The sequence below is a fragment of the Dendrobates tinctorius genome, unplaced genomic scaffold (assembly GCF_039654945.1).
Source record: "Dendrobates tinctorius isolate UK_male_01 unplaced genomic scaffold, ASM3965494v1 ptg000258l, whole genome shotgun sequence".
Lineage (NCBI taxonomy): Eukaryota > Metazoa > Chordata > Amphibia > Anura > Dendrobatidae > Dendrobates > Dendrobates tinctorius.
Genome location: NW_027361925.1, coordinates 4,671,409 through 4,698,101, shown reverse-complemented (window position 1 = coordinate 4,698,101; position 26,693 = coordinate 4,671,409). Strand labels below are relative to the sequence as shown.

Below are 26,693 nucleotides of genomic sequence, written 5' to 3'. Positions count from 1 at the left end.
ATAGCAGTTGAACTGGAAACTGGAGGTGTTTAAAATCAAAAAACAAATGAGATGGAATGAGTGGAATTCTTGGAATGAAAATGTCCTCTCCTTTGGCACATCCTGTTTCTGAGCTGTGTATCTAACCCTATCCTGTGTGATAATGTCTGCTGAGCTGTGTACCTAATCCTCTCCTGTGGGATACTTTCTGCTGAGCTGTGTATCTAATCCTATCATGTGTGTTACTGACTGCTCAGCCGTGTATCTAATCCTATCCTGTGTGATACTGACTGCTGAGCAGTGTAGCTAATCCTATCCTGTGTGATACTGACTGCTGAGCTGTGTATCTAATCCTATTCTGTGTGATACTGTCTGCTGAGTCGTGTATCTAATCCTATCCTGAGTGATACTGTCTTCTGAGTCGTGTATCTAATCCTATCCTGAGTGATACTGTCTGCTGAGCCGTGTATCTATTCCTATCCTGTGTGATACTGACTGCTGAGCTGTGTATCTAATCCTATCCTGTGTGATACTGACTGCTGAGCCATGTATCTAATCCTATCCTGAGTGATACTGCTGAGCAGAGTATCTAATTCTATCCTGTGTGATACCGTCTGCTGAGCCGTGTATCTAACCCTATCCTGTGTGATACTGACTGCTGAGCCATGTATCTAATCCTATCCTGTGTGATACTAACTGCTGAGCCATGTATCTAATCCTATTCTGTGTGATACTGTCTGCTGAACCATGTATCTAATACTATTCTGTGTGATACTGTGTGCTGAGCTGTGTATCTAATCCTATCCTGTGTTATACTGACTGCTGAGCTGTGTATCTAATCCTATTCTGTGTGATACTGACTGCTGAGCTGTGTCTCTGATCCTATCCTGTGTGATACTGACTGCTGAGCCATGTGTCTAATCCTATCCTGTGTGTTACTGCCTGCTGAGCTGTGTATCTAATCCTATCCTGTGTGATACTGACTGCTGAGCCGTGTATCTAATCCTATCCTGTGTGATACTGGGCTCCCCCTGCAGTCTGTGTCAGAGGGTGGTCTGTGTTGGCACAGTAATAAATTGTGTTATTTCCAGCTTTACAGAAGGACGATAACACCATAGAAATGATAAGATTAATAGGCCAAATTGTTTGATGAATTTGAACACACGGGGTTAAAATTTCGCCTCACAACATAGGCTATGACGCTCTTGGGGTCCAGATGTGTGACTGTGCAAAATTTTGTGGCTGTAGCTGCGATGGTGCAGATGCCAATCCCGGACATACAGATATACATACACTTTTTCCCCATTATGTACCTAGGGGCAAAATTGTTTGGTGAATTGGAACGCGTGGGGTTAAAATTTCACCTCACAACACAGCCTATGACGCTCTTGGGGTCCAGATGTGTGACTGTGCAAAGTTTTGTGGCTGTAGCTGCGATGGTGCAGATGCCAATCCTGGACATACACACTTACATACACATTTAGCTTTATATATTAGATATCAACTTTCCATGCCCTTATTGCTGATCTAATACTCTTCAATGCTTTTGCATTGCAGAGCATTATAACAGGGCATCTCAGGGAGGGGGCATATCAGCTCCTGCTCTGAGCAGGAGTTAACAAGCTACTGTCCCTCGGTGACCCCATGGCCCTCTTTCAGCCCAGGGTCACCATGAATTCCACTGGCACAACTTGTTGTGCTGATGTAAGCAGAGAGGTAGCTCCCTCCCTCTGCGATGCTCATTGATGTAGCTATCACTATTGACAGCCGCATCAAAGGGGTAAAACGCCTGTAATCGGAGCTAGCACCAATCGTGGACAATGCTGCGGGGTGTCAGCTTTCATATAGAGCTGACACCCGCACTCAAATCCTGGCGGTGTTTAGCGTGAGCCTGCTCGATTGTGAGGAAGTATATGCACAGCAGTTTGAGTGAACGCAGCTATACATATACTGCTCATGTCGGAAAGGGGATAACATTCGCATTGTTTACACATAGAACAAAAATGGAAGAAATACTGATGATAAATGCGCTTATGTAAAAGAGCCGTACAAAGAGGCAGGCACAAGCATACAGTTTCCCAAACTTGTATACTATACTATAGTTGCATAGGCAGATTTATACTTTATGGTGTTACACAGAGGATCACATACTGTACTTTTCGCCTTTTGAGCAGTAGCGCTGTGGTTGCTGGCCAGCAGCATCTTAAATGAATGTCTATCCACTTAGAATTAATATGCCTCCAAATATTGCTAACCTAATTTGCTTAAATCATCATTTGTACATATAATCCCATCAAAATCTTTACCACAGATTCTGAATCCCCCAAAATGGGAAACTCAGAAAAGTTCCGTTTTCTCAACGTTCCTTATGTTTAATGTGTTTTCTGTTTGTTCTGACTCTAGGTGTTTTTGATCCAAAATGATGTTGTCCTCTCCACGAATCTTTCTACAGTTCCAGCCACATTTGCAGGATATGCTCAATCATTTGCACCAGAAAATGCTCCACCACCTTATGTGTTCCAAGAAGTCAAAGCTAGACCAATGTCCTAATTACAGAATATTCCCTTAATCTATGCACTGCAAATCAGTTTAAAAAATCTCTAAGAAGAAAATAAATGTACCCTATCTGTTAATTTGGAATTGGTAATGAATATGAATGGAGCTGAATTTGAAGTTTAGACACCTTTTTAAAATTGGCTGCTTGTGACATTTGATAAGTGATAGGATATGACACATTGGTTTCAGCATTCTAACTATTTCCAAAGCTTATAAGAAATAAAAATAAATTCTAAAATGGTATGATCAGATGAATTGCTATATCTGTTTATTATATCTATCTGCTTCTTCTGCTACATTAATATCACCATTTGCTGCTATTGTGATTTTTGATAATGCATCTGTTGTATGTTTCTAAGTGATTTTTCCTTTTTCTAATAAATTCCTAAAGTTGTATTATCCTGCAGATCTGTGCAAATCTATGATTATTGTACTTACTGGGAATGTAAAAGACCCTGTCTAGTTCAAGGAGTGGTTTCTTTATTACTATAACAGACAGATAAATGTAAATTCCTTGGAGCTCATGATATTACTATTAGAGATGAGCAGATTGCTTGAAATTTGAATTCACTAACTTTGCAAAAAATGTTTCCCAAAAATTAGATTCACAGTTAGTAAATTAGGGAAAATTGCATAATTACAGTGCCTCTGATTGCCTACAAAATACGCGTATATCACTGTGAGATTCCCTTGGAGTCAAATGGACACATTTTGAGCTCTACAATGCGAACACAGCCTTTTTATTTCCCAAATCTTATAGGCTGAACTGGATGGACTATTGTCTTTTTTCGGCCTTACTAACTATGTTACTATGTATGTAAATTACTTCCAACTATCTGGTTTGGGGAAAATAAATGTTAGCCAGAGGTACCCAATAGCATATTTAACAACAACAGGACCAAAATTCCTCCTGACGTGCGCAAACCTCATCATCAACTACAAAAACGTCTGACTGCTGTGCTTGCCAACAAGGGTTTTGCCACCAAGTCTTGTTTGCCAGAGGAATACTTATTTCTCACTGCAAAATGCAAATACATTTATATAATTTATACAATGTGATTTTCTGGATTTTATTTTTGATTTTCTATCTCTCAATGTTAAAATTAACCTACCCTTAAAATTATAGACTGTTCATGTCTTTGTCAGTGGGCAAACTTGCTAAATCAGCAAGGGATCAAATAATTTTCCCCACTGTATATTGTTATAGGAGGGATTTCTAGTCCTTCTCAGGCTTTTTCTTTTAGCTACCCAAGCTATGAAGAATAAAACAGCGAGACACTCTTCTGTTGTCTATGTGAATAATTTCTCTTTATTTTTGGATATGGTGAGATTTTATAGCACAAGATCAAAGGGATATGAGGCATTATGCAATAATCTGAACTATGAGTTATACAATGGGTTGTCAAACGCATCCTGGGATATGAGATAAATTACATGAGAATATGTGTGGGAGCTTCCATATGTCAGTGTGACCTGGTTCAAAAGTTGAAGTTTTCAAGAGAATTTGGGCTGTTACAGGATTTTAGAAACAATATGTCCTTCTGGGACTTGTAAGAAAAACCGTCAGGCCATAAAAATATCGTCACATAGACAGATGATAACCGGAATATCGGAATATCGGTCATTCTTGAATAACACTATTTTTTTGTATTTTATTCAGAACAGAAATTAACCATTTCTTTCCCATTTTCCCTCTTTTTATCATCTGATCTACCTTTCCCTAGCTTGCGCCTTCTTGCTGCTCATGCCTACAAGATAACCCTACTTCACAAAATACACGACTTATCCTATGTATATCATGGGATACCAGTCTTACTGAGTATCCATTCAGATTACACTTGTGGGTTAGACCTTCAGCTCCTTCTAACCCTATTTCTATCAAGGGATTAATATGAGGGCATGATATAGATATATTTTTATAACATAATATAATAGACACTTTTATTAATATATTAAAATATGTGTTAGAAAATAGAATAGTTTTTATTTGTTAGTATAATTCATAGAGTCCATATTGTCCATGAGCCTTTGTAAGTTCTCTGTGGGTTCTTGTCTTTTATCAGACCATCGGTCTTCCGCAATACATACAATCAGCCAAATCCACTGATGTTTGCTTGTTGCAGAATATGCATTCACGTTGGAATGTGGTAGTCATCTATTGGGTTTGCTTTATGTCAGAGTTAGTACCGACTTTAGTTTTACGTTTACCTGGAAAACATTTACAATTAGAGCTGAGAATTTTCTTTATAAGCATAATAACTTTATCATCACTGCAATGATCAGTATCACAAAAACTGCTTGATTTAGGAAATGAATTACACCCGATATCCATCCACCTGTTCCTTTGAACTGGTTAAAGGGATTTAACCACAAAAGCCATTCAGGGAGGGGGAAATCATCGAGTGCATTAGCTTTTCGCACCCCTTTCCTTTATCAGTTCAGCTTGTTCTATATCATGGGTAACTCTCATTAGTCCTGAAGTATCTATATAGTGGCAGCAGGCAGGTCCGACCACCTGAAAGAAATCTCCTTGAGAGGCTGTGAGATAAGTATGCACCATGGAATGCCGATCAGTGATAACAATGAGCTGTTTCGTATAGGCTGATTCACCATTTAGAGCATCAAATAATCATTTATATTATTAAAAAAATGTCACTTAGTTGATGTATACCAACACATAGTCATAGATGCCTACCTTTGGAAGCTGTGTGAAATCAGTTTGAGTTAGCTGAAACAGTCAGGTGGTGATAGGCGCCAGGATTCTCCCTCTGCACAGGATGGATCCCAAGCCTTGTCTTCTCCTGCGGTCTCCCATTTAGTCTTGACTGCAGTGGATGCTGCTCAGCAGAGATGTTGGTCTCAGCGTCTTTCTCAGACTCGGGCTGTGTGCTTTGTTACTGCTGCCTCTCCAGGTCCAGCTATGGTAACTTGCAATAGACAGCGGTGAGCATTCTTTCCTGAGGCTAAGTCCAGGATTCGCTCTAATACTCGTGAGGTGGCAACCGCTCATTGATGGTCGGCCGTCAGCTGCTCAGGTCCTTTGCTGGCCCTGGATTGGTCCACTAGCAAGGTCCTGTCTGATTGGCAATGTCTATAAAAGGGTCTTTGGCGTGCTCGTCGGTGTGCTAACATCATTCATATTCGCTGTGTGTGTTACCTCCCTGTATGCACGTGTGCCGCTAATAGCACTACGACTGCATTTCTAGACAGACAGTTTAGGGTGGGAACTCCCGCTTGAACTTAGCGTCTGCACTGGGCATCCTCAAGCGCGGGCTCAAAAGCCACTGTGTAGCAGAGCAGGTTCAACCACCAGCGTACTGGGGGGTGAGCTATAGGGACCCCACTAGCGTCATTTCCACTATGCTCCTGTGATGTCTAACAGGGCATAGCTGAGAGTGCTCTCAGTTGTCGTATTGCTCTGTGGAGTAACAGAGTCAGGCGCTTTGCACTCTGTTCACATCGAGTGACAATTAACTGTGTGTTTACAGTCCTTACTCGCAGCTAAACTCCGCCATTGTTTTCTAGCTGCGATTTTTCCATTACCGCACGGTGGACCTTCTCACAATTTATATTTGGTGCGATCCGCAAACCCTAACAGGCGGTGCACTCTTTTCCACATTTAGGCATACACAGATTGCGCATCACTGTATGAATTTATCAGCAGCAGAATGGAATTCTGGGGCTACCCCACTGGCTTTTACCTGATTTACCATTACGTCCTTAGACTGATGCATCAGTCTATGAGAAAGGGCACACAGAATGAAGAATAGTTAGCAAGGCAGGCAGTACTTACTGTCTGCTTTCCGCAGTCCATCCTCTTCTTTAGCACCTGAGTGCTTCTGCCATTCTTCTTTTTCCAGTGCAGAGGTCTGATCTTGCAGGCTGTGGAGTAGTTGTAGATCCATTCCCCTGGACACCTGCACAGTGCATATTTCTGTATATTTCTGTGTAAATTACATTGTCAGCTCGGTTGTTACCTTCAGCTTCTTTAGTGCGCTCTTTAGCTAGCTCCTCTTGTCTCCTGTCTGCTCTGTGCATGTTTCCTGGCTGTGTGCATAGGGGGCGGCGCCAGAACTCTGATTCTTATGGAGTCAGGGTGCACCTGTCTAATGTGTCCCTGACCAATTACCAAGAGCCCTCTAGTATTTAGGGCAGCTCCACCCAGTGGAACCTTGCCTGTGCAATGTGTTAACTCAGTTAGTGTCTTGCTACTGAGCTGCCAGGTATTGCTCTGTGTTCCTCCTTTTCTGGAGGCTTTACTCCTAGCTTTGCTTGTTACTTCTGTCTGCCCTCCAGGAGGCAGAATATCCTGGTCTCTGCGTCTTTATTCTAGCCTTACTTTGTACCTGTGTATACTCTAGTCCCTGTGTCCTTGGCCCTGTGCCTTGTCTTGTACTGTTTCCCTGTCTGAACTCTGTCCTACCTTTGTCTGTCTGTTTCCTTGCCTTTGGCTTCTTTCCCTGCTGTGTCTTTCCTTGTGTCCTCCCTGTCTGCTTGTATTCCGCACTCTTGTGGCTCTGTTCATGCTCCACTCTCTTGCAACCCTGCCTGCTCTGTACTCTTTAGTGTTGTGAGTTCATTTTCCCCTTCATCACTGGGGTCTGGTGAACTCCCTATTCTGGTAAAGGAAGGTAATGAGCCTGATTATCAGGCACCTGAGTCTAATGAGGATGACTGGCTGAGTGGAGTCACTGACTGGATATAAGGCTGCCGACGCCCTTCTGCCCTGCGGGTGATTTCTCTGTGGACTTCTAGGACACCAGTCTGATTCCTGCTCCTCTAAAGCTAAGTTTCTGTTTTGCCTGTTAGCTTTTTGTTTTGTTTTTTGTTTTCCTTGCTTTTCAGTATTCTGCCATTCCCTGCTGGGGTGAGCTGAATTTCCTTTTGCCTGTAGCTCTGTCTTCAGTATATTCCTGAGTACTGACATAGCTTTTTTGAAGCCTAGCGTCTTCAGGGCCTTTTTCACTGTCAGTCTGTTGGCTCTTATTTTCATAGGGTTTTTCATGGATTGCAGACAGCAGCCTTCCTGTCCTTTTCTATTTAGTTAGCTTGGGCCCCACTTTGCTCAGTCTATCTTTCTGTCTGTGTTAGTATTTTCATCTTGCTTCACCGTCATTATATGTTGGGGGCTGCCTATTGCTTTGGGGTCTGCTCTGGGGCAGTTTAGATTTCCCCTTTCTTTCTTTAGGCCTATTTAATTCTCCGGCTGTGATCGAGGGGTCTAGGGCATCGTAGGAGCCCCCCACGGCTACTGCTGGTTGTGTTGATGGGTTCAGGGGTCTGCAGTCCGATGGCTGCCAACTTCTCTGGTTTTCTGGACTTGGCTAGCATTTCTGTTTTTGCCTCCTACGGTGACTCAATCATAACACTTTAGGTTCTGCCTGTGCTCCGCACTCTTGTGGTACCGCTTGGTTCTGGTTCTGCTGTTGCAGAACCTCTTGCTGCTCTACAACTCTTCTCCGCAGCCTTGCAGTTCTCCTCCTGTATGAACAGGTCCAAACCTGTTCCATCATACTCCACTCTTTCCTGTCAGTATCTGTACCTGCTTCTCCTGTGTGAACAGGTCCACACCTGTTCTGTCATACTCCACTCTTTCCTGCCAGTACCCATACATGCTCCTCCTGTGGGAACAGGTCAAAACCTGTTCCATCATGCTCCACTCTTTCCTGTCAATGCCTGCACCTGCTCCTCCTGTGTGAACAGGTCCAAACCTGTCCCGTCATACTCCACTCTTTCCTGTCTGTACCAGTACTAGCACCCGCTGTGTTCCTTCATACACCACACCTGCCTGCTCTGTGTCTCAGCTGTTATGAATGGGTTACTGAGGAGGATGGCAGGAACAGGCTAACCCACCAGAAAACCAGAGAGGTTGGTAACTAAGTGGTTTGCAGACCCCTGATCCTATCAACACAACCAACAGTAGCCGTGGAGCGTTCCTACGATGCCCTAGACGCCTCAGCACAGCCAGAGAACTAACTAAGCCTAAAGCCAGAAAGGTGAAATTTAAACTGCCCCGGAGCAGATCCATAGCAACAAAGCAGAAACAAAAAAAAAGCACAACCAGATTAGATGCAAAGGCTTAGCAAAAGAATCACTTAACTGAACCATGCAGAGGCAGGAGACAAAAAAACTCCAAATGCACAAGGAGGAAATCACCAGCAACCACCAAGGGAAGCCTGCTCAATTATATGCTCCCAGCCAGTAATCCCAGATTCCCAATTATCATTGGCAGGTGGCAAACTTCCATCAACCTGGCCAGCTCCACTACTCCCAGTAACCATCAGAGGGAGCAGAGGGAGCTCCGGCTCAGAAGTCCAAGCAAGGGAATTCTGCCCCATGTCTAAGCCATGCCTGCCTGCCCCGTGTCTCAGCCATGCCTGCCTGCCCCGCATCTCAGCCATTCCTGCCCTTTGTCTCAGATATGCCTGCCTGCCCTGTGTCTCAGCCGTGCCTGCCTGCCCCATGTGCCTGCCCTGTGTCTCAGCCGTGGCTGCCTGCCCTGTGTTCCAGCCATACCTGCCTGTCTTGTGTCCCAGCTGTGCCTGCCTGCCCTGTGTCCCAGCCGTGGCAACGTCTCCCCAAGTGGGATCAACAGCCACAGCCAGACACCACCCCACCCTGGAGAGGCACCTGCCAGCTGCCTGCCGCACAAGCCTGACCTCACCATCAGAGGCTCCAGTGAAAACCAAGGCTGCTGTCCTAGTCATGCCCCTTCCAGGGTAGTCTGGTTTGTGGCTCAGTGGGGCCACAACCCCCTGGCTCACACCCACGACCACGGCCTCTTCCAACACACTTCCTCATTTTTGGGAAAATGTACCCAAAATACCACCAGCAATATGGTACTGTAAAACAAGGTACAAGGTGTATATAGTATTGGGGAGAATATGAATCTCCCTACAGACTTGAGGACACTGAACTATTATCTCAGGCCCAGTGTAGATTACACCTCAATATAGCAGGCTGAAATTGGATGGTGTATAAAATGTCTATATAGGACTGGGGAGAATTTGAATCTCCCTACAGACTTGAGGACACTGAACTATTATCTCAGGTCCAGTGTAGATTACACCTCAATATAACAGGCTGAAATTGGATGGTGTATAAAATGTCTATATAGGACTGGGGACAATTTGAATCTCCCTAGAGATTTTAGCAAGCTGACAATGATGCTCTCAGTCCCAAGTATGGCAGCAGGCAGCTTAATAAGCAGGACTGCTGCACACAAAAGTGTGGAAAAATGAACCCTTGGTAACTGGGCAAAAAAAAGGATAAAAAGTATTTTTGCTTTTAAAAAAGCAGTTTGCACAGCAGTGTGAAAATAGCAATGCAGCTATCAGGGAGCCTTATAAGGCAGCCTAATAGCCAACAGAGCTGATGCACCAAAATATAGCCTCCCCTTGCACTGCACACTAACTGGTGTGTTGTACAGGCAAAATTGCTAGCAGCAGAAGCAGTTTTTTGTATCTTCTTCCCTGCCTAACGCTCTCCCTACAGAATCATCATCAGCAGCAGCTCTCCCTATTCTGAGATCAGCAGAAGTAAGATGGCGGTCGGCGTGAACGCCCTTTTATAGCCCCTGTGACGCCACACAAAGCAAGCCAATCACTTGCATGCCCTTCTCAAAGATGGTGGTGACCGCTGCCTATGTCATCGCGTTGCCCAGAGTGTGCGTCCTCCATCATTGGCTGAAAAAGGGCGCTGAAGCATCATTTCAAACGCGACTTTGGCGCCATGGTCGCCGACCTCGTGGCCGACCTCACGCTATGGCGACTTTTGAAATTGACCGACCCGTTTCGCTTAACTCTATTTGGATGTACAAGTTATTAATTCAATAAGAACCAAACTCGTCAATTTCCAACTTTTTTAAAGCCAAAATATAACTTTGGAAACCTAAAACCATAATGAACTCATATGTCTTTTGTGCCCATACAAATCTGGGCAAACATTTTTTAACATATTTGTGAAAACAAATCTTTACCAAAATACAGAAATTTGCGTTAGCAAAAGAACAGAAAAAAAAAATTAGAAATTCTGGTAGCTTGGTGGTGGTGATGGCGGGAGTCCAGCTTTACTTTGTTGCTGGGTTTGCTGCCCAACTTGGCTGTCACCCTGTGTAGGTACATATTCTGGGCCAGGATGGGTGATGTGGCTAGGATCCTGGTGCTGACTATAGAAGTTGCCAGATGGATATTGGAGATGATACTCCTGTGGAATTTGGTAGCTGGGGTGAGGCCTCAAGAGAAACAGTAGGGCTGCTGCTATTTCCCTGGTCCTCCAGGCTGCATGATGCCACAGCTGGTGCTGGGTTTGGTGCTGGTGGAGCTTGTGGGATGCAGCTGGAAGTCTCAGAAGATGGGCCAGCCACCTCTTCACCTCCCCCGACTGGATCAATTATGGCCTCCAAATAAGACCCTGTCTCCCTCTCAGTGAGGTTGGACTGAGTTCTGTTTGGAAATGATAAAATAAAAAAATTGTAGCTATGACCCTAAACAGCATATGTGTAATGTGGTGTGATGTATGTACTTACGGTCTGAGATCCAGAATGGGAGTCAGAAATGACAGCCGGTCATAATAAATATACTTCCTCTTGGTCGGTGCTGCATCCCCACTCCTGGTCCGCTGCTCACATTCCTGCCTATATTGGCCGCGGATGCTGCGCCAGTGTCTCATGACATCTTCCACTGCAATTAAGGAAAAGGAACAGCATCCGATCCAAGTGAAAAATCGTATCGATACGATTTTTCACCTGGATCGGATGCTGTTCCTTTTCCTTATTTGGACTATTGTTCATTCGGGTCCATGAACCTTTGAACCTGCATCTACTCCTCCGCTGTGCTGTCGTCTGCCTCTTTGCTACATCTTCCACTGCAATGTCACACAAAAATTTATTAGTACATTGCCCAATTTTCAAAACACTTTAACATAAATTTAACAGTGTCATGTGACCTAGTAAGGTATCATTTAAACATAAGATATATTACACAGAATGGGCAAAGCATACACATAATATTATTTTAGGGTCTAATGGGAAAACGTGTTATTTTGCGCATTAATAGGATTTTTAATAAAGGATAGAACTTACCAATTTGTTGCTGGCTCTCACGTGGTCTGTCCTCAAAATCATTAAACGTTTGGACACAGATCCTCCTCCATGCCGCCTCTTTTCTGGCCCAGTCAGAATAATGTGCATCCCTCTGGTCCCACAGTTCTGGCCTCTCTTGGACCAGAGCGATAAGCATCTCTACATTTATGTAGGTAGACATGATGGTGGACTCCGTGGAGGCGTTCTTCCGGGATGTTTGGAGCACTTTCTAAGCTAATTAGCATGTCTAAGCTTCCTGATAAAGGCTGAGCCCATTTCCTGTCACCTGGAGAAGTCTTGCGTATTTCTCACAAGTCACAAGTCTGGACCGTGTGTAATCCGTAGTTTTATCGCACCCATAGACTTGTATTGGCATATTTTTGGAATAATACGCTGACAATCACAGCATGCTGCGATTTTCTCAGCCCATAAAAGACGGCCAAGAAAAAATTGGCTGATGGGAGCTGCCCCATAGATTAACATTGGTCCGAGTGCAATGCGTTATTTTTGCGCCTCTCACTTGTCCGTATTTCTCTCTAGTGTGACCCCGGCCTTACAGCTATAAACAGCTCTACACATACTATTGTATTTGTGCAAACTGGAGATCTTTTTTCACAGTACAGCTTATACTGACAGTGTTATTTTATAATATTTTATGCTTTTTATTATCTCTCTACTGATGCTGGCAAATTGTATATTATATTTATTTTTATATCATTTTTGCTTTATTTTATTATTATTATATTATTATTAGTAGCAGTAGTAGTATCATTATTATTATTATATTCTTCCACGAGGGCCCCGTGGCAGTTTTACTAGTATTGTCTATACCTTTTCATGAGTATTTTGTCATTTGTACTGCCTTTTTTTCTGTGTATATCAAAGCCGCTTTAGTTAGATTTACATATCTCTTTTTTATGATCAAAAGTTTATTTTTACAGTAGATTTTCTGGCATATTTTATTGTCATAGAATTAAAAAATATAGACGAACAGTTTAATCTATTTCCTTCTCTTTTACTTGAGAGTGTATTTCCATATCTCACTTCATCGGTTTTTGTAATATGCTCTGTGGTTCTTATCTTACAAAATGTTTCAGTCGGTTGTATTACACATTTTATCTTATCTCTCTTGGTTCTTAGACCACTTTACTAATCTGATGGAAACAGAAATGGTTACCCAAGTTCCTCCATGCATGGTTTTCACTAATAAGCTCCCCTTCAGATGCATCACAAAAATGTAACTTTTTGCTTCTGCACTCAATAAGCACGCACCCTAGGAAGCCAAAAAAAAAGCATGTCTCAGGTTCAGAAGCACTTGATATCGCACTTGATATCAGCTATAGGAATTTTTTAAAGTTCCATAATTTTCATATAGACATAACCTGAAAACAGAGCAAGCACTCCATGGAACAGATGTGGGGAACCATGTGATCCTTGGGAAGAAGGAAAATGAATCTGCCAACTTTTTGTCAGAAGGTAGGAAACATTGTCAGGCAAGCTAGTCCTAATCTAACACATACTAGAAAGAAAGCCAAGTAGGCAGTAGAAGAGTTTGTTAATTTAGGGGCACGAAGACACTTTTTCTGACGTTAATGTATTATCTGTGGTATTAAGAAGGGGAATGAGAAACACCAGACCTTTTCTTGGGGAAACAAGGCGAATAAACTGATTAGGCCGGGATCAGACTAGCGTATGGCATCGGATGTGAGAGCACCGGATGCAATATGCTAATGACCCTCGGCTCTTGCTCTGCTGCGAGCGGGAGCTGAGTGTCATGCGCCTGTGCTCCGCGCCTCTTGCACAGAGCTGACCAGAGCACAGCTGCGGAGGAGGCAGAGGAACTAATTTCTCCATCTCCTCCATTGCCGGGGTCAGCGTATATTGCACAGCACTCGGATAATATCCAAGTGATAAGCACTGTGTCACCTACACCCATAGGCTTATATGGGTGCGAGAGAGCCAAGACTCGGCCGAGTGTCAGTAACAATTGCACGTTGAAAAGGGCCGAGAAAAAAAAATGGTGATGGGAGCTGCCCCATAGAAGAATACTGGTCCGAGTGCTATGTGATGTTTTATCACATAGCACTCATCCGTATCCATCACTATTGTGACCCCCGGCCTTACTGAGAGGATGGAAAGGATTATTTGTGCCCATGTGCATCTGTTACGTGGGGCTTAGGTCAAAGAAGGCTGAAATACCCGGGGCCCCTGCGGAGTCCCTCCAACTAGGGAAAACCCTGTCTGACCCTTAACCCAGGGTTTTTGCTAATGGTGCAAATGCCTGAGCCTCCAACCTTTCCTTATCTCCTGCTCAGCCCTAAGCTGAACCCTCCACCCTCCACCCAGTGAGTTGACAAACCACCAAAGCCCCACACAGTAATGACAGACAGGGAGAACTTAAACCGCACCGCGCCGCATACACACAGGACAATACCGTAATGTGAACAGGGCAAAACAAAACACAAATATAGGAAGGCGAAAAGGTAACAACGGATCATACGCCACCAGATACGAATTTCTCTCTCCAACACCTCCTCTCCAGACCAGAACCACTTGGCATAAAACACAATCTATAATCGGCGATGCCCATAGGCCAGCACGACTATTTAAAGACCGTGGGCGTGACCAAACATCCCACCTGATTTCCAGCTAGATTAACCCCTGATAACCTGAGTAAAATCAAGCCGGCGCCACTGTGACTATAGTGGACGGAGATGGAACTACCGCTGCCTGCCGGACGCTGTGGTGTGAATAGCGTCCAACATGACAGCATCAGTGCCAAGATTGGACTATTGTGGAAGTTATTCAAAAATTATTAAGGGATTTTAACTAGGAGCGGACATACCATTGGTGAAACCTGTGCTATTGCACAGGGACCCAAGAGGTAAGGGGAACCACTTCCAATTCAACAAAAAGCAGATAGAATTGTGCATTGTGATGAGATATTGGCTTCTAACAGCCACATATGTTGTACTTGCATAAGGGCCTTCGTCTGTCTATGCCTGCCAGTGATTTTAACCATGAGCTAAGATTAACCTTTTTACCTCCAAGGGTGGTTTGCATGTTAATGACTGGGCCAATTTTCACAATTCTGACCACTGTCCCTTTATGAGGTAGTACAGTAACTCTGGAACACTTCCATGGATCCTGGTGATCCTGACATTGTTTTCTCGTGACATATTAGACTTCATGATAGTCATAAAACTTCTTTGATATTACTTGCATTTATTTGTGAAAAAATGGAAATTTGGCAAAAACTTTGAAAATTTTGCAATTTTCCAAATTTTAATTTTCATGCTCTAAGGCTAGTTTCACACTTGCTTTTTTTTGCAGCGCGTTTTTCCCGCAAAAAACGCATTGAAAAAACGCATACAAAAGCATACAACTGCTGCGTTTTTTTCAAGCATTTTTATGAGCATGCATGAAAAAAACGCAGCGTTTTTATGCGTTTGTATGCGTTTTTAGTGCGTTTTTACCGCGTTTGCGTTTTTTTCCAACATTTTTAGGTGGCCCCTCACACTACCCAAACCATGACTTTACTGACCCTAACCCTAACCCTAACCCTGACCCTAACCCTAACCCTAACCCTGACCCTAACCCTTAACCAAATCATACTTAACCCTAACCCAAACCCTAAACCCTAACTAACCCTAACCCTAACCCTAACCCTGACCCTAACCCTAACCCTGACCCTAACCCTAACCCTAACCCTGACCCTAACCCTAACCCTAACCCTGACCCTAACCCTTAACAAAACCATACTTAACCCTAACCCTGACCCTAACCCTAACCCTAACCCTAACCCTGACCCTAACCCTTAACCAAACCATACTTAACCCTAATCCTGACCCTAACCCTGACCCTAACCCTAACCCTAACCCTGACCCTAACCCTTAACAAAACCATACTTAACCCTAATCCTGACCCTAACCCTGACCCTAACCCTTAACAAAACCATACTTAACCCTAACCCTGACCCTAACCCTAACCCTGACCCTAACCCTAACCCTAACCCTGACCCTAACCCTAACCCTAACCCTGACCCTAACCCTTAACAAAACCATACTTAACCCTAATCCTGACCCTAACCCTGACCCTATCCCTTAACCAAACCATACTTAACCCTAACCCTGACCCAAACCCCAACCCTAACCCTGACCCTGACCCTAACCCTAACCCTAAACCCCCTTAACTAACCCTAACTCTAACCCAAACCCCTAAATTCCATGGTTAAAAAAAAAAAACGCATATGCAAAAAAACGCATACATGAGCATGCCAGTGCGCACATATGCGCATCCATAGGCTATAATGGCCATTTTTAGCGCAAAACGTGCGCATATGTGCGCATGCGCTTTTTTGCAGGGCCAAAAAATGCAACATGCTGCGTCTGGAAAATACAAACGCACACCCCAAAAAAACGCAGAGCATGAAAATCGCATACATGCGCTTACAAGCGCGCAGGTATGCGCACCCATGTTAAATATAGGGGAAAAAACGCATGCGCACATATGCGTTTTTTTCCAGCGCTAAAAAACGCAAATGTGAAACCAGCCTTAAATCACAGAAATATGTCACATAAAATACTTAATAAGTAACATTTCCCTCATGTTTACTCTACATCAGCACAACTTTGGAGCCAAATTTTTTTTTGTTAGGAAGTTATAAGGGTTGAAAGTTAAACTGCGATTTCTCATTTTTACAACACCATTTTTTTTAGGGACCACATCACATTTGAAGTCACTTTGAGGGGTCTATATGATAGAAAATACCCAAAAGTGACACTATTATAAAAACTACACCCTGAAGGTGCTCAAAACCACATTCAATAATTTTATTAACCCTTCAGGTTCTTCAAAGGAATTTTTGGAATGTTTTAAAAAAATTAACATTTAACTTTTTTTCACCAAAAATTTACTTCAGACCCAATTTTTCAGATCCATATATGCAAGTAAACCACTGTTTGGGTGCATGGCAGAGCTCGGAAGGGAAGGAGCGCTGTTTGACTTTTCAATGCAAAATTGGCTGGAATTGAGATCGGACGCCATGTCGCATTCAACGAGCTCCTGATGTGCCTATGTGGTGCCCCTGAGGGTTCAGTCACCACAGAGGTACTGCATCACATCCAGAGGTGTGGTTTCCCACTCTCAGGTAAGGAGGGGGCACTACCCAAGACTCTAACACCAGCATCCAACACCTCATCACTCCAGTCAGGGCACCTGGGTGTACCCTATGGGAGGATGGCCTCATCCCAGCCTGGAGAGGGTTACTAGGTAGAGAGTGTGGGTGGAAAGAGTAGAGATGCCATGGAAACAAGAGGGGAGGAGCTAATTAGGAGGGAAAGTGAGCATTCTGAGAGAGGAAGGAGGTGAAGTGAGACGTGCAGAAAGCAGCTCCCTGTCAGAGGGAGATAGAGAAAGAAGAGTGAGGAAAAGGAAGCTACAGTAGTGGAAGGAAAGAAGAGGTCTTAGGGGCATGGATAGTGAGAGGTCCATCCGTGGGGCCAGCATGCATCGGCATGGTCAATGGAGGGACCAGGTCGCAGTTAGGGGACCGGCCCCAAAACTAGTGAAGAAACTAAGGACTCAGCTAGGAAACCGGAGGCATTAGGCATTGCAAGTACTACAGTCAACTCCACATACATTTGCTGAAAAGGCAGACATGTAGGATCCAGGGGTCTGACCAACGTAGCCTGACAAAATCCGAGTCTGCTGGCTTGGGACAATGTGTGTGAAGGCGCAGGGAAGGAGAAGTGGGAACCAGTGCAGTGAGACGGCCAAGGAAGGAACATAAGAAAGGAGTCCTGGAGAAGTGTACCCAAAATCAACTGGAGGTTGGCTGGACACCACAGACCCGGAGGACACAGCACACGGCTGCAGACAGTAATCTGCAGAACTGTGAGTAAAGCGTTGAAAACTGCACCCAGCTGTGGCCTCTGAATTATTCCTGCATCACCTCAGCCCTGCACTACAACCACCATCATCACCATCCATTACACCATAACTGTACTGGGGAATAGCTCTGCCTGTGGAAAGCTGTACGAACTCTGCTGCATCAACAAGTACCCCAGTGGACTGAATCTGCAGCATTGGCTAACACCTTACTTGCTGAACACCACAGGTGGTGTCACGAACTAATACCCTTTTAAATCATCCCCTATATACTGTACTTTACTGAACATTTTCATTGGACGCCCAGGGCAACGGACTGGGTCACCAATGTCGTGACACTTCCCCTTTAAGAACTGCCCAGTACCGAGCACCCCACGGCCTTGGCGGCGCATCACCTGAACAGTGTAAACCCCCCTTAAGTGACACCATTTTGGAAACTAGACCCCCTAAGAAACTTATCTAGATGTGTGGTGAGCACTTTGAACCCCCAAGTGCTTCACAGAAGTTTATAACGTAGAGCCGTAAAAATAAAAAAAACATATTTTTTCCACAAAAATGATGGTTCACCCCCAATTTTTTATTTTCCCAAGGGTAACAGGAGAAATTGAACCCCAAGAGTTAATGTGCAATTTGTCCTGAGTACGCTGATACCCCATATGTGGGGGTAAACCACTGTTTGGGCACATGGCAGAGCTCAGAAGGGAAGGCGCACCAGATTTTACTGTTATGGTTTGCAGATGCCATGACCCACTGGGAGAGTCCGTGAGGTGCTAAAACAGCAGAACCCCCCATAAGTGACCCCATTGTACGAACTACACATCTCAATGAATTCATCTAGGAGTGCAGTGATCATACTAACGCCATGGGTGTGTGGCACCCGAAGGACTCTGGTTGCCACAGTGGCATTGCCTCCCTCCTGGGGGAGGTGATGACATGCCTAGAAGCAGAGAGGAGTTCCCTGGTCAGGTAACCACTACACACAACACTTTTCCAGACCAGAAGTGGGAGCTCTGAATCATGTTTTATGGGAGCTTCCAGCATGTTCTGGGCTGGAGGAGGAGTTAGGGAGTTGGGTCTGGGATGGGGAAGCAGCAAGAATCATGAAAGAGCTGCTCCTCAGACTAACGTAGGAGGAGGAAAGGAGAAAGAGCTGAGAGAAGCCTGGGCGAAGTGGAGCTGTAAGTAAGCTCACCCCAGGTCGGTGCGCTGGAAACTGGACACCGGAGTCCATGGCTGTCTGAAAACGACAGTATCAGTTACCAAATCCGGAGAGCAGGAGACTGCAAGCCTCCTGGCCTCTCAAAAGCCCCTGAGACATAGCAGCATACGAGAGCCTGGAGCTGCCACAGAGGATGAGGCTCGAGCTGCCTGCCATAAGGGCAAGTACTAAGGACTGTAGAGTACAGAGGACCAAGCATAGCTTCAAGCTGCAGGGACCCCAGACACTAGCACAGAAAGGAAGCCTCCAACACTCGATTCAAGGGACTCTGATTTGCTTTCAGGCTGCTGGATCTCCATTTTCATCTGTACTGTGGACCAAACTGGGAGTAAAGCTTTGGAAACTGCATTCATCTGTGTTTTCTGCCTCCTTCCTGCTTCACCAACTCAGCACTGCTACAACCTTTACCTCACACTACATCATCATCTCCCTTAACATCTACTGCAACTGCCCTGGGACGACAGCTGTGTCTGTGGAGAGCTATTCCAACTTTGCTGCATCCTACCATCCATCCCAGATGATCTGCACTGCAGCGCTGGTCCCTATTTGATCAGTTACCACAGGTGGCATCACAAATTTATCTACACATAAACTTTATTCCTCACTTTTTATGGATGCTCAGGGCCACGGACCGGGTCACTGCTGCTGTGACACATCTGTGGCGCCCTTCATCTTTACCGCCACAAAAGGGTTAAATATGTACTGTTTTGTATGTGTTTTGTGAGCAATGGGAGTTATGCTTTCTCTGCTAGAGACCACAACACACACACACACACAATTCACCTCCCTCACTTGTCTGAAGCTTAGAGCTTTGCAGGCATACCCTAACTGGGAGGGGGAGGAGCAGAGCTGTTGTTTCAGTGAAGAAGGAGGAAGAATGTCTTGGAGGCCATGTTTAGACATGTTCTCAATCCAGGAGTGAGAGCTAAGAAGCATCAGGGACCAGCCCCTAGACCATCCATGCTTTCAGAGCAGGGTGGTAAGCTGAGAGACTGTGTGGATGTATACAACCAACAGCATTGTGTTTTCCCCGGGAAAACTGCAGCGGTCTAGGATCAGTGAAGGATAGTGCAAGTGGGAACTTGAGCTGATCACACACAGGATCCATGCTGCAAGTTGCCAATGGAGAAATACACAGTGAGTAGAGGCAATACTGGGAAGTTCTAAACTCCGGGAAGCCTTGGTCCCAGAAGGGTTTAGAATAGCAGAAAGTTACACTGAGTCACAGCAGGGAAATATAGCTCCCATTCTGCAGAGCAGACTGTAACCTGGTGAGAGTTGTAATATCTCCTCTGAACTGCACCTGAACTACAGTAAATGATAAAGTAACTTTTCTTGTCTCCTGCCTTATTACGCCATGCCTTCTACTTCCATCACAATCTCTGGGGGTCTGCCCTGGTTGGAGAGGGTTAAACATCTGCACTGCCATCACCATCTACTCCCCCAGGGATCATCTGCAGTGTTGGCTATACTACAGTCGAACACTCCAACTGGCGCCACGAATCACTACATAAACTTTATCCCTAATCAATACTCCGCTTTTTCATGACCGCCTGAGGCCACGGACCGGGTCACTGCCACTGTGACATTTCCCATTGAAGTTAACGGGCCCAGTATTGAGTATCCCATGGCCTCTGGGATGCATCACATCCCTTTAAGACACCAGCCCGGTACCGAGTAACCCACGGCCCTGGGGGTGCTCCATTTGGTGTCACGAACAGGTTACGAAGCCCGGTGCCACCGGGACCTGTGTGCCAGAGACTGTATTGAATTGTGCCCAATACTTTATTGAATTGAAAGATTGCAAATGATTGAACTTCATTGACTGCGATTTTGACTGTAAAAATGGCTGCCATGGCAGTGTAGTGAAGCGTGTCATCGTGGGCGGAACCTGAGAGCAGTGCGCAAAGTGCGGCCCGCGCTCTGTGATCTGAGGAAAGAAGGAGGAAGCGAACAGGAGAGAACGGAAGGAGCCTCGTTGGTACTGCATGTGGAGCAGCCGCGCACCAAGGTAACGACCCGCAAAGCCTGGCTGAGATTCACTAGGGGGAAGAGACTGTCTAGCCCAGATAGAGATGCAGCGGCAGATGTAGCCACAGACCCCATAAGCCAGCCAGAAGCAGTGGCGGGTGCAGCCATATCCCCTGTGATACCGCCAGCCACCGCGGTAACAGCAGCCACAGCCCCCATTATGCCGCTATCAAAGCCCTACATCCCAGGAGCGGCCTGGCTACCACAATACCCTGGGGAATTACACGCCCTGAGTGATTTTGTTTTTAAACCAGCTTTTTATTGATTTTCTTGCATAAAATATACAAATTATAGAATATAAAGGATAAGTATTAGCATACAAAAATATATCAAACGTCGTAATAGTTATCAAGGAATCTCAATGCATTCACATAATCCTTCCAATTTGCCTTTTTCACCTCCTCCTCCTTACTGTATATATTCTTCCTTCCTGTTTTCCTTCTCCCATACTTCAACAGTTTCTTATGTCTTAAAACCAAACTTACTTAACAACCCTATCCCTTCCCCCCTCCCCCCTTCCCTCCTACTCCCCATGCGACTCGACCTTGGAACTTCTCCCTATAATTTCAGCTTACCTAGTGATCCTAACAGATCTTCCTTCATATACCATTCAGTAGATACAAATGTTAACATTATTTGCCTTATTTCTTCTCGTGAGTATATACAACTTATGAACTTTCTCCATTTACTGAAAAAAATTGCTGTCGATCTTTCCTTGCTCCTCTCCACCACCACTTTCTCCAGCATGAGCGTTTTTTTCAGCTGGCTTATCACCACTTCTCTCGAGGGAATTTCTCTCACCAACCATTTCTGGACAATATCCCTTTTACTTATCATGACTATATCGTGGAAGAGAGATGGTCATAGAATCATAGAATCATAGAATCGTAGAGTTGGAAGGGACCTCCTGGGCCATCTGGTCCAACCCCCTGCTCAAAGCAGGATTCGCTAAATCATCCCAGTCAGATGTCTGTCCAGCCTCTGTTTGAAGACTTCCATTGAAGGAGAACTCACCACTTCTCGTGGCAGCCTGTTCCACTCATTGATCACTCTAACTGTCAAAAAGTTTTTTCTAATATCTAATCTGTGTCTCTTCCCATTCAGTTTCATCCCATTGCTTCTAGTCTTTCCTTGTGCAAATGAGAATAAAGTTGATCCTTCTACAATGTGACAGCCCTTTAGATATTTGTAGACAGCTATTAAGTCTCCTCTCAGTCTTCTCTTTTGCAAACTAAACATTCCCAAATCCTGCAACCTTTCCTCATAAGACAGGGTTTGCAGACCGGTCACCATTCTGGTCGCTCTTTTCTGAACTTGCTCCAGTTTGTTGATGTCTTTTTTAAAATGTGGTGCCCAAAACTGGACACAATATTCCAGATGAGGTCTGACCAAAGAGGAGTAGAGGGAAATAATGACTTCACGTGATCTAGACTGTATGCTTCTGTTAATACATCCTAGAATTGCATTTGCCTTTTTTGCTGCTGCATCACACTGTTGACTCATATTCAGTCTGTGATCTATTAGTATACCCAAGTCTTTTTCACATGTGCTGTCACTTAGCCCTATTCCTCCCATTCTATATATGCTTTTTTCATTTTTATTGCCCAGATGTAGTACTTTGCATTTCTCCCTGTTAAAAACCATTCTGTTAGTTGCTGCCCACTTCTCCAGTTTATTTAAATCTTTTTGAATCCTCTCTCTCTCTTCTCTATTATTAGCTATCCCTCCTAGCTTTGTGTCATCAGCAAATTTAATCAGTTTACCCTCAATTCCTTCATCTAAATCGTTGATAAAGATGTTGAACAATACAGGGCCCAGGACAGAGCCCTGTGGTACCCCACTTGAGACATTCTTCCAACTGGATGTGCAGCCATTTACGACCACTCTTTGTGTCCGATCACTAAGCCAGTTATGAATCCACCTAACAGTTGCCTTGTCCATTCCATACTTAGTCATTTTTTCAATAAGGATTGTATGAGAGACTTTGTCAAATGCTTTGCTGAAGTCAAGATATACTATATCTACAGCATTTCCTTGATCCACCCAATCAGTGATACCGTCATAGAAGGAAATTAAGTTAGTCTGACATGACTTATTAGTTAGAAACCCATGCTGACTCTGTTTAATCACTTCATTCTTATCCAGGTATTGACATACATGTTGTTTAATAATTTGTTCAAAGATCTTTCCTGGTATAGAAGTCAGACTCACCGGCCTATAGTTGCCTGGGTCCACCTTCTTCCCCTTTTTGAAGATAGGAACAACATTTGCTCTTCTCCAGTCTTCTGGCACTTCTCCTGTTCTCCAAGAATTTTCAAAGATTATGGAGAGGGGTTCAAAAATTTCTTCTGCTATCTCCTTCAGTACTCTGGGGTGTAATTCATCTGGACCTGGAGACTTGAATTCATTTAGGTTAGCTAAGTGTTTCCTCACTATCTTTCTGTTTATAGATATCCTGGATTCTTCTATTCCCTTAATAGGACAGTGAATAACAGTTGATGTTGCATTTCCTTTCTGAGAGAAAACAGATGCAAAATAGGAATTTAAAAGTTCAGCCTTCTCAACATCCTGTCTTACCATTTCATCATTTTCATCCTGTAAAAATCCTATAGCATCTTTGACTTTTCTTTTACTTTTACATGGTATTGTACCCCCTCCTTTATCCCCTCCCTCCTGATGATGATAATGGAATAGCCAAGCCATTGGTTCCAGCTCCAAGTTTCTATTCCAGATTGTTTGAACCAATCCCTGAACCTGCTTCCAAAATCCCTCAATTTTTCCGCACTGCCAAATCCCATGGTATAAGTCAATTCTTTCCGTATCACATTTCGGACATTTCACCAGTTTGTCTTGTTGTCTAATATTCAAAAAATTGAAACCATATATGGCCCTATGTATAAGTCTGTATTGAGTGTCTCTCCAGATTTTGTTTACTATCTTCTTCCTCATCTCCATCCACCCTTTCAAGATTTTTTCTTCCCCTTCTTGGTCTCCCAACTGCTTTGCCCATCCCTCTAAAATTTTCCCTGATAGGTTGGGAACTAATGCTTCTCGCAATTCCCTATAGAGACCCGAAATGGTAATCTCATGAATGTCCTTTAATAAAACCGTGTCCAAGTGGTTTACCTCATATTCATTGTTTACGTTGAGTAATTTCGTCATTATCCCTTGCTTTATCTGTTCATACTGGAGAGTCGGGAATGGGCGCAAGTCATATTTCTCTCTTATTTCCCCACACGTCATCCATCTCTGCTCTGTATCATGCATCAAGTCCCTTAAAGTCCTTATCCCCTTCTCCCTCCACTCTCTAAACAGGTCATTTTCCCTCCCCTGTGGGAAATCAGGGCTTGCCCAGATGTTAATGAATTTTGAAATATTCCATGCTAGCCCAAACTTTTTTCTAACCGCCTTCCAGGTCATTACTGTGTCCCTACATATCAATGAGTGTTTAATATTGGGTGGTAAATTTGGTATGTATGTATGTAATATTGATCTCAGGTCCCATGGCTTACAGAATTCGGCTTCTAAAGTCCAGTCAGAGTGTCTCCTTGTTTGTCTAATCCAGTCAACTGCATGTCTCAAAATGCAAACCAGGTTATAGCCTCTAATATTTGGTAATTTGATCCCCCCCCTCTCCGTTGGCAGCATTAACTTATTAGCGCTAATCCTCGGTCTCTTCCCCTTCCACAAAAAGTGAGAGAATGCCTTTGTCAATCTTTTTACGTCTGTATATTTGAGAAGTAATGGGATTGTCTGCATGGGGTAAAGGAGCCTAGAGAAGCTCATCATTTTTATCAGATGATTTCTTCCCAGAAGGGTCAGCAGAAGATTAGCCCATCCCTGCAGTTCTTTCTCTATACGTTCGATTAGTGGGGAATAATTTAAGGAATATAAAGCTTTTGGATCCCTCCCCACCAGCACTCCCAAGTACTTAATTGTGTTTTTGGCAATAGGAATGTCACATATTGAGCCTCCGCTCTTTTTTCTCCCAAAAAGAGTATTTCACATTTATTTTTGTTAAGTCTGAATCCTGCCAGTTTCCCGAACCCCTCAATTTGTGCTATGACTTCACTCAGTTGTGTTTTGGGCCTACTCATAAACAGGACAATATCATCAGCAAACAATGCCGAACACAGTGCTCTGCCCCCCACCTTGATCCCTTCAAACCATCGTCCAACATTCAAACGTCTAACCAATGGTTCGATAGCTAAATTGAATAACAAAAGTGACATTGGGCAACCCTGCCTGGTTCCCTTTAACAAAGGAAACGTTCTTGATAAGAATCCCGGGGTGTTCACCCTAGCTTGAGGATTCACGTACAGCACCTGCACAAAATTTCTAAAGGCGCCATGCAAACCCAGATGGTTTAAACACCTGTTCCAGCCATGACCACCTCACATTGTTAAATGCTTTTTCTGCATCCAAGGTGATCAAGGCTGGAGTTTCTCCCCCTCTTCCGCTCAGCTATGTCAACTGCCAACATTACTTTCCTGATGTTCGTCACTGCTGAGCGCCCCTTGACAAATCCCACCTGGGGGAGATCGATGCCAATCTATTAGCCATCAACTTTGCCAAACCTTTCAGATCCTGATGGATTAACGAGATAGGCCTATAACTAGTTGGGTCCTCTAGGTCCTTTCCTGCTTTAGGGATGAGCTTTATGTATGCTGTGTTAAGGGTAGCCGATACTAGCTCTCCCCATAATATCTTATTAAATAACTCCTTCAATACATGTGAAATTTGTTCCTTTAAAATCTTGAAGAAACTGCCATTGAACCCGTCTGGTCCTGGGGCTTTCGTTGAACTCATCTTTCCTATGACTTCCCCTATTTCTTCCTCCGTCACCTCCCTATTCAATATCTGTAGATGCTCCTCCGTAAACCTAGTCACTTACGTTCCCCTTAACCATTCCTCTCCTTCCCCCCCTCCTCACTAACCCCTCCTCTTTGTATAGATCTGCATAGAAGTCTCCCAGGATATCAGTAACATTCCTGTTAGGCGTCGGATTTCTGTTGCTGCACAGCGAGAATCCAGAGCCTTGCCTCCGACGGTCTCCCATTCCTTTCCAGCCGCAGAGGAGGTTGCTCAGCAAACTCATCAGTCCCGGCGCTCTGCCCAGATCAGCTCCATGGGTTTGCTTGCTGCTGCCACCTCTGGCACAGCTATGGCAGTGCATGCTGCTCAGCAGTGAGATTCTCCAGGGACTAAGTCCTCATGTCGGGCCACTGAGCATGCCCGTGGAGTGATCTCCCTTTGGAGATCGAAGGTCACGTGCTCAGGTCCTGCTCGTGTTCGGATTGACCCATCCAAGAAGCAAGATAGGTCCCGGACGCTCTCGGCTATAAAAGGTTTGCATGGCCGCTCGGCCATGCGCTAGGATAGACTGTAATTTCAGACTATGAGGAGTGAGTGGTGTATGCATGTATGAATGTCTCTGGTGACTGACTCATTAAGAAATCCCTACCCTTGGTACGCATGTGTTATGCTGCCTAGCCTGCTAGCGCCCAGGCTTACGTGTAGGTAGGTCAGAGTTGGAGTCAGGCTTTAGTCCACTCCAGTGACTCGGCACGCCTCAGTGCGAGTGCTCCACACTTCATAGCCAGTGTCTTTTGCGGCGTTCGTGGCAGCGACGCCGCACGCTCAGAGTGCCTAGAGGGACTCTAACCCCATGTCCTTGGGGTAGAGTTCTGTGGCCGTTCACTGTGCTCTCTTTTGGCCGGGCTCTGTGAGCTAAACAGGCTCCAGCATTTATGTTCAGTGGTGGTGCGGCTCTGTGAGTTAACAGAGTTCGCTACTGTTCACATTGGGTGACGTAACCCACGTGTGTCTGTTTTCACACCGCTTAAGTCTCCCGCCATTATCTAGCAGCAGCTAGACCCCGGGCTGTGACCCCAGTGGACCCCGGGCTGCGAACGCACCTACTACTATTTTATAAGT

General features: G+C 44.6%; 1 protein-coding gene across 4 annotated transcripts in view; it reads left to right on the top strand.

Annotated features, from left to right (window-relative positions):
• LOC141069332 (membrane-spanning 4-domains subfamily A member 4A-like) overlaps positions 1 to 2,934 on the top strand; it is a 284,745-nt gene extending 281,811 nt beyond the window's left edge. For all 4 annotated transcript variants that reach the window (XM_073558807.1, XM_073558805.1, XM_073558808.1 and 1 more), the window contains exon 7: positions 2,383 to 2,934. In XM_073558807.1, the coding sequence (XP_073414908.1) occupies positions 2,383 to 2,529 (147 nt within the window). In that variant the 3' untranslated portion in view covers positions 2,530 to 2,934. The remainder of the gene's footprint in view (positions 1 to 2,382) is intronic.
• The last annotated feature ends 23,759 nt before the right edge of the window (positions 2,935 to 26,693 follow it).